The sequence below is a fragment of the Bubalus kerabau genome, chromosome 2, assembly GCF_029407905.1.
Source record: "Bubalus kerabau isolate K-KA32 ecotype Philippines breed swamp buffalo chromosome 2, PCC_UOA_SB_1v2, whole genome shotgun sequence".
NCBI classification, from domain to species: Eukaryota; Metazoa; Chordata; class Mammalia; order Artiodactyla; family Bovidae; genus Bubalus; species Bubalus kerabau.
The window spans coordinates 182042914-182057637 of record NC_073625.1 but is presented as its reverse complement, the minus strand read 5'-3'; the positions used below and the strand labels follow the sequence as shown (position 1 = coordinate 182057637).

Genomic DNA, 14724 nt, shown 5'->3' with positions numbered 1-14724 from the left:
TAAAAAAGAAATGTGCATGTTTATGAAATATTAGAAGTAAAAGATATTCTATCATCTATTTGGGAAACAGTTTTACCTTTTGGTTCTTGCACAATGAGGTGTGTACACTCATTCATTTTCAACTGCCCCATGTACTGTCCTCCATGCTTTACTGTGAGCTGCTGAACTGATTTCCTGTCTAAGGTACATAAGCCAGTCACACAGATTATGCAACCAAGAAAAATAGGACACTTGAAGTCTTCCATGTTTATATCAGTATATCTAGCTATTTTCCTGGGGAAAATGAACAAAACAAAACAAAACAAAACCCCATAAATTAAGATATCAAAATACCAGGTAGTTTAAACTTTAGCAGAAGAATGACAAACAACAGAAGTAACACTGATGTTTTCCTCATTTTTTAGGAATTTGATCAATATTAAGGGAAACTGACAAGCACACTTAGAATTATACTAACTGCTCATCTAGCTCAAACCATGTCTCTAAAAAAATTAATGTTTCAGAGCCTCAAATAAAACTGTTTTAAGTGAAAAAATACATATATTTCAGTTAACTATAAATCCATGCTGGTCAAAGCAGTGCATTTTCCAAACTTATAAGTCTAAATTTCTAACTAAAAACTCAAAGGTTCTTTGGTTGCCTACTAAAAAGACAGTCTTTTAATTCTTCCATTATACTATACAAATAATAAGCAAAGATTTTTGGCAGAATGCCAACAAAAATATCATCATTTTGCTGCCCTGGTAGGTAGATGTACTGATGAAACAGGCTAGGAATGATGATGCCAATATAGAGACATGTTTAGAATATGCTGGATGGTGCTGAAAGGAAGACTGGAAAATGCCTACTTAATTTAAACAGTGGTAACTAAATACGTATTGGTTGTTAATCTAATTCTAAGGGAGACTCAATTCTATCTTTTGAAATAGGCTCTAAGCTCTATGAGGCCAGGGATGATGTCTTGTTTTGCTCTCCAGTTACCTAATGCCTAGCTCAGGACAGGTACATAAAATGGGCTTAATTAACATTTACTGAATAATTACATCTCAGTTAATGGGTTATATATTTTTATATTCAACCTTAAATATGTCCCCTTTGGGAAGAAATACAAATACCAAAGTGGCTAAAACTTATTCTCCATCCTAACATGAGGGCTGGAGAAAGAAATGGCAACCCACTCCAGTGATCTTGCCTAGAGAATCCCAGGGATGGCGGAGCCTGGTGGGCTGCTGTCTATGCGGTCGCACAAGAGTCGGACACGACTGAAGCGACTTAGCAGCAGCAGCAGCAGCAGCAACGTGAGGGCATTGTATTGAAAGATAATGCAACATAAAAGCTACAGTTGCCACACAGATTCTTTCAACTATTTTATCATTGTTCACTGCTGAAAACAATTCTATTATCAAAGAATTTATTATCTTGTAGCTAATGCTAAGTCCATAGCCCAGTCTACCTAACAACTTATACCTTGATAATAAGAACTTGTAGATTATCTTTTGTTTTCATTGGAGAAAAGAGTAATGATCCAATTTTTGTCCCAAATAACAAATCCATCAGTTCAGTTCAGTCACTCAGTTGTGTCCAACTCTTTGCAACCCCATGAATTGCAGCATGCCAAGCCTCCCTGTCCATCACCAACTCCCAGAGTTCACCCAAACGGATACCATAAACCACCCCCCATGAAAACCCAAAATATGCCAAAATGATAACATTTATTCAAATCTAGAAAATATCTAAAATATCTCTTACTTCTCCTGTGACTTCTCCCAAAGTGTTTTTATCCAAGAGGGAAGCAAAATAGGTTTCTTTAGGTTTGCAGCAACTAAGTATTTTTTGCTACCAACTTCTCCTGCAATAAGGTGAGTTACTGATATGTTAAGGTCTCTGTATACGCGTCCACCCATCATTTGTACATATTTATGAACTTCTTCCTGTAGCCCCAAAAGAAAATTATTAATACAGAATCAAACAATATTTCTTCTATTTTTAAATACAATGTCCGATAAACAGTTTGTTGTTCTTAGCTTGAACACACAAATATTTCTCATCACAAGTTAAATAATTCATTAAGTTACTTTTTAGAAGATAAATATAAAGTATAAATTTTAGAATCACCTTTATGCACGTTATTTTCCTATGTTTATCTTTTGCAACTCCATGAATTTAACTATTTTTCTTCTACAGTGAACACTATATATTTTAATATACTATGAAGGACTGATGTTGAAGCTGAAACTCCAATACTTTAGCCACCTGATGTGAAGAGCTGACTCATTTGAAAAGACCCTGATGCTGGCAAAGACTGAAGACAGGAGGAGGGGATGACAGAAGATGAGATGGTTGGGTGGCATCACCGACTCAATAGACATGAGTTTTGGGTAAACACCAGGAGCTGGTAATGGACAGGGAGGCCTGACATGCTGCAGTCCAGGGGGTCACAAAGAGTCGGACATGTCTGAGCGACTGAACTGAACTGATGCCCATACTTAAAATATACAAATTACATATAGAATACAGAAAAAATATGTGTAAATCTCAAAAGATTAACTATGGTGGAAAAAGGTGACTCAAAGACAAATTTATTGATTATACAGAGAAAAAAGTGAGTTTCCTTTTAAAAACAAAACAAAAAATTTTAAGTAGCCAGTTTGCAATAGAAGAGTCCACTGCTTTCAATTTTGAAGAGAAAGCCTTTGACAAAATTCAACATGCATTTATGATAAAAACTCTCCAGAAAGCAAGCACAGAAGGAACATCAGTTCAGTTCAGTCGTGTCCGACTCTTTGTGACCCCATGAACCACAGCATACCAGGCCTCCCTGTCCATCACCAACTCCCAGAGTCCGCCCAAACCCATGTCCATTGAGTCGGTGATGCCATCCAACCATCTCATCCTCTGTCATCCCCTTCTCCTCTTGCCTTCAATCTCTCCCAGCATCAGGGTCTTTTCCAATGAGTCAGCTCTTCACATTAGGTGGCCAAAGGAACATACCTCAACATAATAAGAGCCATATATGATAAACCCACAGCAAACATTACCCTCAATGGTGAAAAATTGACAGCATTTCCCCTGAAGTCAGGAACAAAACAAGGGTGCCCACTCTCACCACTACTATTCAACCTAGTTTTAGAAGTTTTAGCCACAGCAATCAGAAAAGAAAAAGGAATAAAAGGAATCCAGATTGGAAAAAGAAGACGTAAAACTCTGACTGTTTGCAGATGACATGACCCTATACATAGAAAACCTAAAGACACCACCAGAAAATTACTAGAGCTAATCAATGAATACAGTAAAGTTGCAGGATATAAAATTAACACACTGAAATCCCTTGCATTCCTATACACTAACAATGAGAAACCGAAAGAGAAATTAAGGAAACAATTCCATTCACCATTGCAACAAAAAGAATAAAATACTTAGGAATAAATCTACCTAAAGAAACAAACGGAGAAGGCAATGGCACCCCACTCCAGTACTCTTGCTTGGAAAATCCCATGGACGGAGGAGCCTGTTAGGCTGCAATCCATGGGGTTGCTAAGAGTCAGACACGACTGAGCGACTTCAGTTTCACTTTTCACTTTCATGCATTGGAGAAGGAAATGGCAACCCACTCCAGTGTTCTTGCCTGGAGAATCCCAGGGACAGGGGAGCCTGGTGGGCTGCTGTCTGTGGGGTCGCACAGAGTCGGACACAACTGAAGTGACTTAGTATAGTATAAAGAAATAAAAGACCTATATATAGAAAACTATAAAACACTGATGAAATAAATCAAAGATGACACAAACAGATGGAGAAATATACCATGTTCATGGATCAGAATAATCAATATAGTGAAAATGAGTGTATTACCCAAAGCAATCTATAGCAATCGCTATCAAGCTACCAACAGTATTTTTCAGAGAACTACAACAAATAATTTCACAATTTGTATGGAAATACAAAAAACCTCAAATAGCCAAAGCAATCTTGAGAAAGAAGAATGGAACTGGAGGAATCAATCTGCCTGACTTCAGACTATACTACAAAGCTACAGTCATCAAGACAGTATGGTACTGGCACAAAGACAGAAATATAGATCAAAGGAACAAAACAGAAAGCCCAGAGATAAACCCATGCACGTATGGACATCTTATTTTTGACAAAAGAGGCAAGAATATAAAATGGAGAAAAGACAATCTCTTTAACAAGTGGTGCTGGGAAAACTGATGAACCACTTGTAAAAGAATGAAACTACAACTTTTTGTAACACCATACACAAAAATAAACTCAAAGTGGATTAAAGATCTAAATGTTAAGACCAGAAACTATAAAACTCCTAGAGGAAAACATAGGCAAAACACTCTCTGACATAAATCACAGCAGGATCCTCTATGACCCACCTCCCAGAGTAACGGAAATAAAAGCAAAAATAAACAAATGGGACCTAATTAAAATTAAAAGCTTCTGCACAACGAAGGAAACTATAAGCAAGGTGAAAAGACAGCCTTCAGAATGGGAGAATAGCAAACGAAGCAACTGACAAAGAATTAATCTAAAAAATATACAAGCAGCTCATGCAGCTCAATTTCAGAAAAATAAACGACTCAATCAAAAAATGGGCCAAAGAACTAAACAGACATTTTCCAAAGAAGACATACAGATGGCTAACAAACACATGAAAAGATGCTCAACATCACTCATTATCAGAGAAATGCAAATCAAAACCACAATGAGGTACCATCTCACGCTGGTCAGAATGGCTGCTATCCAAAAGTCTACAAACAATAAATCCCGGAGAAGGTGCGGAGAAAAGGGAACCCTCTTACACTGTTAGTGGGAATGCAAACTAGTACAGCCACTATGGAGAACAGTGTGGAGATTCTTTAAAAAACTGGAAACAGAACTGCCATCAGATCAGATCAGATCAGTCGCTCAGTCGTGACCCAGCAATCCCACTGCTGGGCATACACACCAAGGAAACTAGAATTGAAAGAGACACGTGTACCCCAATGTTCATCGCAGCACTGTTTACAATATCCAGGACATGGAAGCAACCTAGATGTCCATCAGCAGATGAATGGATAAAAAAGCTGTGGTACATAAACACAATGGAATATTACTCAGCTATTAAAAAGAATGCATTTGAATCAGTTCTAATGAGGTGGATGAAACTGGAGCCTATTATACAGGCTATTATACAGTGTGAAGTAAGTCAGAAAGAAAAACACCAATACAGTATATTAGCACATATATACAGTATTTAGAAAGATTGTAATGATGACCCCATATGCAAGACAGCAAAAGAGACACAGATGTAAAGAAAAGACTTTTGGACTCTGTGGGAGAAGGCGAGGGTGGGATGATTTGAGGGAATAGCATTGAAACAGTACATTACCATATGTGAAACAGATTGCCAGTCCAGCTTTGATGCATGAGACAGGGTGCTCAGGGCCAGAGCACTGGGATGACCCTGAGGGATAGGATGGGGGCGGGAGGTGGGAGGGGGGTTTAGGATGGGAAACACATGTACACCCATGGCTGATTCATGTCAATGTATGGCAAAAACCACTACAATATTGTAAAGTAATGAGCCTCCAATTAAAATAAATAAATAAAAAAAGACATACAATATCATCTAGACTCTGTTACATGTCATAAACACCAAATGCAAGGTCTTTCAAAACATCCCCTACACAGTGAAAAATTAAGTGTGCAAATATATATTGACGATAATCCACTTAACACAGCAACACCTACCCTTCTGTCTTTTTCCAGGCTTGTACAAGACACGGTTACATCAGACATAACCATATTATAAACTGGATGTTCAGCTCTTGGGACACATCGCTGGTGGTGCATACAAAATATGACTACTTGAGGACCAACAATTCTGCAACCAAGCTACAAAAACAAGGAAAGATTATTAAGTAGGAAAAGATAGTTTTAGAAAATTATATTTTGTAACACTGTATTTACCAATTCTTTAGAGAAGTTGATCACTGCAGAAAACCCACCAAATTGTTAAAAAAACAAACACGTTATATAATTTCTCAGACATACCACACATTAACACACAAGCAAATCAAACGACGCAGGCTATCAAAAGAAATAAGCTCCAAAAGTTACACTCACTCTACATTGCCATTAAAATTTTAATCTCCGAAACAAAATCTTAGCAATAGGGGATATGAGTAATAGCCTTATGCCATAATATTTAGGAAACATCTACCTTTACTGTTCAAATGAAGCACCCAGCCAATAAGGCAGTGAAGTGTAAGAACCCAAATAATTCCCCTCTAAAATACCTATTATGCTACAAAAAAGCATAACCCTAGGTAGTTTCTACATTCGTTTTTAAACACTGTTCACAACTCAATGTTTTTCCAAGAAAGGCCCACAAAAACTTCTCATAAGGTATCACTTTCATTAGTAACTGAGAAAAGTTAACAATCTTGCTCAACATCAGCACATCCAGGCCAGACTAAAAAGCCTACAGTTGCCAAAGTTACCAAAACATAACTGATGTAAATGTCTACAGGGTAAATGTCCATTTCTATCTTTTTGGTCAGTCATAAGAAAACTGAGTATTCAACGCTATTGATTCTATCTGACAAGAGATGTTATTTCCAAAAGGAGAGTAAGACCAATAATGCTTTTGGCAAACATGGGCACAGACCTTCCATATACTGTATAGTACTGCATCTAGCTACTCTTCTAATGTTTTCTTCTCCTTCAAACAAGAGTCACTTCTTTGTAATCTGGATGGAATTATAGCCAGTTTACTTTTATTTCAATGCTTCTCTCTTGTCCAGACACCAAAAAAGTAATGAGTCAGTAGACTCTAGAATCAACAAAAAGAAATAAGATGGCTCAATGATATATTAGCAATGCTCATCCCCCAAACGCTTCCTTTTAGCATATAAGTTTTCATACCCTATACAAAGCACAGGTACTAAAATTCAAGAGCACACAGTAAAGACAGTAAGTAAACAAATCCTTTCTTACTCTACAATCAAACTGAGTTTAAGTGCATCAGAACTTCATCAGTAAATACTTTGTTACTATAGGGTTAAATTATACTAAGTGAGGTTAAATTCCCTGAAATATAAAAATCACATATTAAGCAAAGTCTGTTCTGTGCTGTACTTAGTCTCGTTCAGTCGTGTCTGACTCTTTGTGACGCCATGGACTGTAGCCCGCCAGGCTCCTCTGTCCATGAGGATTCTCCAGGCAAGAATACTGGAGTGGGTTGCCATACCCTCCTCCAGGGGAACTTCCCAACCTAGGGATCAAACCCAGATTTCCTGCATTGCATGTGGATTCTTTACTGTCTGAGCCACAGGGAAGCCCAACCAAAGCCTACTGGAACATAATTACACTTTAAAAATACTATTCTGGTCTTTCAAAACCAAAAGATTCCTCTCAATTCATAATTTACAAAATACATGATGACCAGTAAAGAACTTATGTCCACTGCAGCAAAAACAAACCAAAAACAGTACCTGAAAGAACACACTAAAAGTTAGCAAACCTTTTTGAGATGATCAAAGGCATCACCAGTGAAGGGGTCACAGATATACAGTGATCTATCATTCTCCTTTATTTTCAATGCCTCTTCTTCTGTAATAATCTGAAGATATTCTTCTGATTGGAACTCTTTTATTGACTGAAAGAAAAAATAAGAAGGCATATGAAATTATTCACCTGTATTTATGTCCTATGAACTCTAATCTTCAAAATCCATCTCAAATCCAGCCTTCTTCCTATCAAAAGGAACCATAATCTCTCACGAGGCCTGTGCAGGAGCCTCCAAAGGGGTTCCTTCTAATCCTTTGCCCTAAATCTATTCTCCACGCAGCAGCTACTAATCTTTTCAACAATACAAATCAGGTCATTTCACTCTGCTCAAAACCTCCAGGAGCTTCCCACCACACTCAGAATAAAATCCTCATTTCTTACAATCACCTACAAGACCACAGAGTCTGGCCCTTGCCTGTCTCTGTCTCCCCATGCTTACTTCTTCCTCTAATCCCTTTTGCTTACTCTTCTCTAGCCACTCCTGCTTTCTTTCCAGACCTAGAACAAGCTAAGTATGACCTCATTTAGAGGTTTTGCTTTCTCCCCCTGCTACCTGGAATACTCTTACCCCAGGACTTCACCTGTCTCTGTCTCCCCATCCTTACTTCTTCCTTTAATCCCTTTTGCTTACTCTTCTCTAGCCACTCCTGCTTTCTTTCCAGACCTGGAACAAGCTAAGTATGACCTCATTTAGAGGTTTTGCTTTCTCCCCCTGCTACCTGGAATACTATTCCCCCAGGACTTCACCTGACTTGTTTCACTTCAACCACATCTGCTCACGTGTCACTTCCTCAGAGATGATTTTCCTGATCCCACATTTCTAAAATATTCTTTTCCAATTTTACGAAGAAACTAACATAGATGTAGTATTATGTATACTAGCATATATAATATGTATATTATATATACATACATACACACTGTTTTTGTCTCTCTCCCTTGTAAGAAGAACGTTTCATGATCTATCTTGTTTGGCAACATATCCTGGCTCCCAATAAGCACTCAAATATTTTCTTAACAAATTTTGAAGTCCTTTCATTAAATACTTAGGGTGATCCTTTTAAAACGAGTAAGTCAGCTCATAATACTCTTCTGATTAAACTCCCCTAGTGGCTCTCCATCTCACCGGAAGAAAAAACCAAAGTCCTTAAAAGAGACCACAAGGCCCTCATGACTTCTTTATTTTTACTCTCTGAAGCAAACCTTAGCATTCATCCCACATCTCCTGTTCACACTACACTACAGCCATAATAAAGCAGGACAGTCACTGCAAACACCCTCCCAGGGCCTGTGCATGATTATTCCCTCTGCCTGAAACGGAAACCTTCCCCACATGTTCACACGGCTCATTATCTCACCTCCTTCAAGTGTTTGCAAATACCAACTTCTCCACAAAATATATCACACTATATTTAAAATAAATTGTAAACTTCCCTTCTTCCTTAACAAACATCTTCTGGAATGTTTTAACTTGTTTCACATTTCTCCTCCCACAGCACTTTGCACCTTTAACATACTATATAGTTTACACACTTTTTTATCTGATTAGTTTATTTCCTCTAGCTAGACCAGAACGTAAACTCTGAGCAAGTATGGATCTTTGCCTGCTCTCATTATCTAAACCACTGTGTATCCCAAGTATTTGAACAGTGCTTATCAGATGATGAACACAATAATTATTTGCTGAATGAATGAACTTTAAAGAAAAACCTGCTACAAGTGTTTCTTAAACACACATAAGATCTTGTTAAAAAGTAGATTCCAGTTGGTAAGTCTGAGTTGGGGTCCAATTTCTCAGGCCACGGTGATGCTACTGGGGGAGACACTACCCCTACATCCTCCCACATGAAACTATATAATGAAACATACTTTTAACAATTAACAACAAAAACAAAAACTGAAGTGTAACCAATATAGGACTACCTCAAGTTTTTTCAACACACAAAGGTCTATGGTTAGTAGACAAAAGAAAACTACTTAATTTCTAAGACTAGTAGGCCCATCACTTTCGATATAAAAGTCAGTAAAGACTTCAAGCCCCCCAAAATACATGATATACTAATATCAATTCAAAAGTGTGTTAACAATGAGATATCTACGAATGTAGACTAGAGTAAAACTATTATGAAAATAAAATAACCATGACTAAGACATAAAAGGCCTAAGTCAAAAACACTAGAAACAAGAAAATGAATTCACAGCAAGACATTGTCAAGTAGTCTTACCTCAAGAGCTTCAAAAAAACATTCAGAATTGTCTGAAGACTTTAAAAACTTCACAAAAAACGGTTCTTTGTCATTTTTGGACATTTCTGAACTGTCAAAATAAAGGAACCATTAACAAGAGCAAAAACACATTACATATAAAGTTAAATGTTTAAAGCACCTGTTTTTCTGCGCAAATAAGAATGCCGAAGGACAAACATTCTGGTCTTGCCCTTGAATTCGTTCACTATGGTTTGTAAGAAACAGTGGAATGTGGACAAAATCAAGGGAAAAGATGACAACAACCAGTCTTCGTAAATCAAAAGACGAAATTAATGTTGCTAAACTGAATTCATCGAGGACCTTTGCTCTGGAGCTCTAAGTCTCCTAAGCCGATGGCCATTCAATTTCATTTAGCTTGAGAATGCTCAGAACGATTAAGTCCCTGAGGTCATCTGCGGCCCTCGAGATAGGTTAAGCCCTCAGTAAACGAACTTTAAATATAAACATGAAAGCCAGCCATCCAAGTTAGGGCCCTAAAAGGCCAGACGCTCTCGTTCCCCAGCTGCCAAGGAAAAGTCCGATTATCGGTCCAGCCCCAGTCACGTGCTCTCTGGTGTCCCATCCACCGGTCCGGGGGCCGGTTACAAGGTCCGGAATCCAGGGCCCCTAAGGCCAGAAGCGGCGTCGAGGACCCCTCCCCCGCCCCGCCCCCTCCCGCCCCCCGCAAGGTGAGGAGGGAGCTGGGTGCTCACTCTGAGCTTCACTCACCTCGGAGGAGCCAGGGGATCTCCGGCCGGCGAGTGGGGAGCCGCGCGGCCCGCGGGACTGCGGCTGGGGTCGGGCGCCAGCCCGGCGCACACCCGCCGCACCCAGCGGCGCCCCCGACCAAAGCAAACGCAGACCCGGAAGTTACCGAACCGCGAACCGACTTTCGCGCCAACCGCGCGGTTGTGCCCGTACCTTCCGGCGGAAGTGACACTACGACAGCTGCGGGGGGCAGAGGGCGGAGACGAAAGAAAGCGGCGGTGGTAGTTGGTTCCCACGCGGAGGCTAAGGTGTTCCAGGGAGGCTTTGGCAGAAGCTTGGCTTGGAAGCTGGAAGGACGGGTTTTGCCTTTGCTGGGAATTGGCGAAGCGCCAAGGGCTAGGGCTTTGGGGCGGCGGATCAGAGGTATCTTAGAGCAGGAGTTCGCTACTCTAGGGCCAGGGAAGGTTAGTGGTGGAAGCAGAGCCGCTCCCCATTTCTCGCGTTGCCACCTAAACTGCCGAGCTCCCCCTGCCCTGGGAAAAATTGTCTTCTACTAAACCGGTCACTAGTTACAAAAAATGTTGGGGACTGATGCCTCAGAGCAGACCCTAACATATCAAAAAAATAAAGACAGGTAAAAGAGGGTTTCTTTAATAAATACTTTATGCCGAGACACCATATGTTATCTAAAACAACTCTGGGAGGCAAATACTGATTCGCATTTTACAGATGTAAAAACTGAGGCTTAGGGAAATTAAATGAAGTGTTCGAGGTCACAGTAAGTGGTAGAAGTTTAAGACTGCACCCAAGTCTTTTTGACTCCATGGACTGGTGGACTGGATTATTTTCCTCCAGTATAGCCCAAATGTGCTCACCAACTACAACAGCCAAGTGTCTTAAAGGAAAGAAAGATGTCAGGATGACGTGAATTACACGCCTGGTGCGCAGAGGGTCTTTGCCAACTTCAGTAGTGCCCTCTCCAGGACTAACACCGCATCTCCCACCTCGCTACTCCCACCCCGTGAGCATCTCATTTTTTTCTCTAGCTTCCCAAGTGTTGGGCAGATTGTGGGATGGAACCTAATGTTCAAATGGAAAAGGTATGGGGAGAGGAGGCGAAATAGGATTGTAGATTCTCTAGTTGTTGACAGCCAATGACAAACTGCTTGGTCAGCGTTTCTCCTCATTTTATTCTTGACTGTTGAGAGAAAATCATGACTTGAGTAACCTGAGAAGTTTAATGATCTGTACCTTGGTTTTTTAAATGTCTAAAGATGGTAGACAGCATCTTGGGTCCAAGTGTGTGAACACTTAAGTGGAAGGTGAGTCAGAATCAGAAACACTGGGACTGAAAGGCCTGTTGTCAGGGAGGAGGTAAGGAAAGCCTTACAGATAAATCAAAGTTACTACACTTGTTTTAAAAAAAAATGAGAGACAACCTTACCACAATTCACTGTGAAGGAGCAAATCTGAGCTGATATAATAATTACTATTTGTAGGGTGAGTGACGGTGGACAGAGGGCTCCTGCTCACTCTGCTGGGCAGTCCTCTAGAAAATGGGCATTGTTGGCCACTGTCAACTTTAAAAACTGCACAACCTAAGAGTAGCGAGTTAAGTTTTATTTGGGGCAAAATAAGGACAGATATTACTTTGCCAACAAAGGTCCGTCTAGTCAAGGCTATGGTTTTTCCAGTGGTCATGTATGGATGTGAGGAGTTGGACTGTGAAGAAAGCTGAGCACTGAAGAATTGATGCTTTTGAACTGTGGTGTTGGAGAAGACTCTTGAGAGTCCCTTGGACTGCAAGGAGATCCAACCAGTCCATCCTAAAGGAAATGAGTCCTTGGTGTTCATTGGAAGGACTGATGCTGAAGCTGAAACTCCAATACTTTGGCCACCTCATGCAAAGAGTTGACTCATTGGAAAAGACCCTGATGTTGGGAGGGATTGGGGGCAGGAGGAGAAGAGGACAACAGAGGATAAGATGGCTTGATGGCATCACTGACTCGATGGACATGAGTTTGAGTGAACTCTGGGAGTTGGTGATGGACAGGGAGGCCTGGCGTGCTGTGATTCATGGGGTTGCAAAGAGTCAGACACGACTGAGCAACTGAACTGAACTGAACTGAACTGAAGGACAGAAACAGTATGGATGTGACAGAAACATTATGGATGTAACAGAAGCAGAGAAGGCAAGAATACACAGAAGAACTATATAAAAGAGGTCTGGAAGACCCAGATAAGCACTATGGTGTGGTCACTCACCTAGAGCCAGACATCCTGGAGTGTGTGGTCAAGTGGGCCTTAGGAAGCACTACTACAAAGTGGAGGTGATGGAGTCCCAGGGAAGCTATTTAAAATCTTAAAAGATGATGCTGTGAAAGAGCTGTACTCAGTGTGTCAGCAAATTTGGAAAACTCAGCAGTGGCCACAGGACTGGAAAAGGTCAGTTTTCATTCCATTCCCAAAAAGGGCAATGTCAAAGAATATTCAAACTATGGCACAGTTGCACTCATTTCACATGCTAACATGGTAATGCTCAAAATCCTTCAAGCCAGGCTTCAGCAGTGTGTGAACCAAGAACTTTCAGATGCTCAAGCTGGATTTAGAAAAGGCAGAGGAACCAGAGATCCAATTGTCAACATCTGTTGGGTCATAGAGAAGCAAAAGAATTCCAGAAAAACATCTGCTTCATTGACTATACTCAAGCCTTTGACTGTTGGATCACAACAAACTGTGGAAAATACTTAAGAGATGGGAATATCAGAGCACCTTCAGTTCAGTTCAGTTGCTCAGTCATGTCCGACTCTTTTCTACCTTATAAACTGCAGCACGCCAGGCCTCCGTGTCCATCACCAACTCCCGGCATTTACCCAAACTCATGTCCATTGAGTCGGTGATGCCATCCAACCAGCTCATCCTCTGTCATCCCCTTGTCCTGCCCTCAATCTTTCCCAGTATCAGGGTTTTTTTCAAATGAGTCTGCTCTTCACATCAAGTGGCCAAAGTATTGGAGTTTCAGCTTCAACATCAGTCCTTCCAATGAACACCCAGGACTGATCTCCTTTAGGATGGACTGATTGGATCTCCTTGCAGTCCAAGGGACTCTCAAGAGTCTTCTCTAACACCACAGTTCAAAAGCAACAATTCTTTGGTGCTCAGCTTTCTTTATAGTCCAACTCTCACATCCATACATGACTATTGGAAAAACCATAGCTTTGACTAGACAGACATTTGTTGACAAAGTAATGTCCCTGCTTTTTAATATGCTATCTATGTTGGTCATAACTTTCCTTCCAAGGAGTAAGCATCTTTTAATTTCATAGCTGCAGTCACCATCTGCAGTGATTTTGGAGGCCCCCCCCCCCAAATAAAGTCAGCCACTGTTTCCCCTGTTTCCCCATCTATTTGCCATGAAGGGATGGGACCGGATGCCATGATCTTAGTTTTCTGAATGTTGAGCTTTAAGCCAACTTTTTCACTCTCCTCTTTCACTTTCATCAAGAGGCTCTTTAGTTCTTCTCTTTCTGCCATAAGGGTAGTGTCATCTGCGTATCTGAGGTTATTGATATTTCTTCCAGCAACATTGATTTCAGCTTGTGCTTCTTCCAGCCTGGCTTTTCTCATGATGTACTCTGAATATAAGTTAAATAAGCAGGGTGACAATATACAGCCTTGACATACTCCTTTTCCTATTTGGAAAAAGCCTGTTGTTCCATGTCCAGATCTAACTGTTGCTTCCTGACCTGTATACAGGTTTCTCAAGAGGCAGGTCAGCTGGTCTGGTATTCCCATCTCTTGAAGAATTTCCCACAGTTTATTGTGATCCACACAGTCAAAGGCTTTGGCATAGTCAATAAAGCAGAAGTAGATGTTTTTCTGGAAGTCTCTTGCTTTTTTGATGATCCAGTGAATGTTGGCAATTTGATCTCTGGTTCTTCTGCCTTTTCTAAAACCAGCTTGAACATCTGGAAGTTCACGTTTCATGTATTGCTGAAGCCAGGCTTGGAGAATTTTGAGCAGTACTTTACTAGTGTGTGAGATGAGTGCAATTGTATGGTAATTTGAGCATTCTTTGCCATTGCCTTTCTTTGGGATTGGAATGAAAACTGACCTTACCTGCCTCCTGAGCAACGTGTTTGCAATTCAAGAAGCAACAGAACTGGACATGGAACAGTGGACTGGTTCCAAATTGGGAAAGGAGTATGTTAAC

At 40.4% G+C, this 14724-nt stretch overlaps 1 protein-coding gene across 6 annotated transcripts in view; it reads right to left on the bottom strand.

The window, feature by feature from the left end:
- TOPBP1 (DNA topoisomerase II binding protein 1) overlaps positions 1-10733 on the bottom strand; it is a 70260-nt gene extending 59527 nt beyond the window's left edge. For 3 of the 6 annotated variants that reach the window (XM_055569658.1, XM_055569660.1, XM_055569657.1), the window contains exons 1-6: positions 10533-10733; positions 9783-9873; positions 7511-7645; positions 5737-5880; positions 1750-1931; positions 77-273 (exon numbers count right to left, since the gene is read on the bottom strand). In XM_055569658.1, coding sequence (XP_055425633.1) covers positions 77-273; positions 1750-1931; positions 5737-5880; positions 7511-7645; positions 9783-9866 — 742 coding nt within the window. In that variant the 5' untranslated portion in view covers positions 9867-9873; positions 10533-10733. Of the gene's footprint in view, positions 1-76; positions 274-1749; positions 1932-5736; positions 5881-6655; positions 6821-7510; positions 7651-9782; positions 9874-10532 lie in introns of those variants that run through there. The other 3 variants (XM_055569656.1, XM_055569655.1, XM_055569659.1) reach the window with 3 other exon arrangements.
- Positions 10734-14724: the final 3991 nt, after the last annotated feature.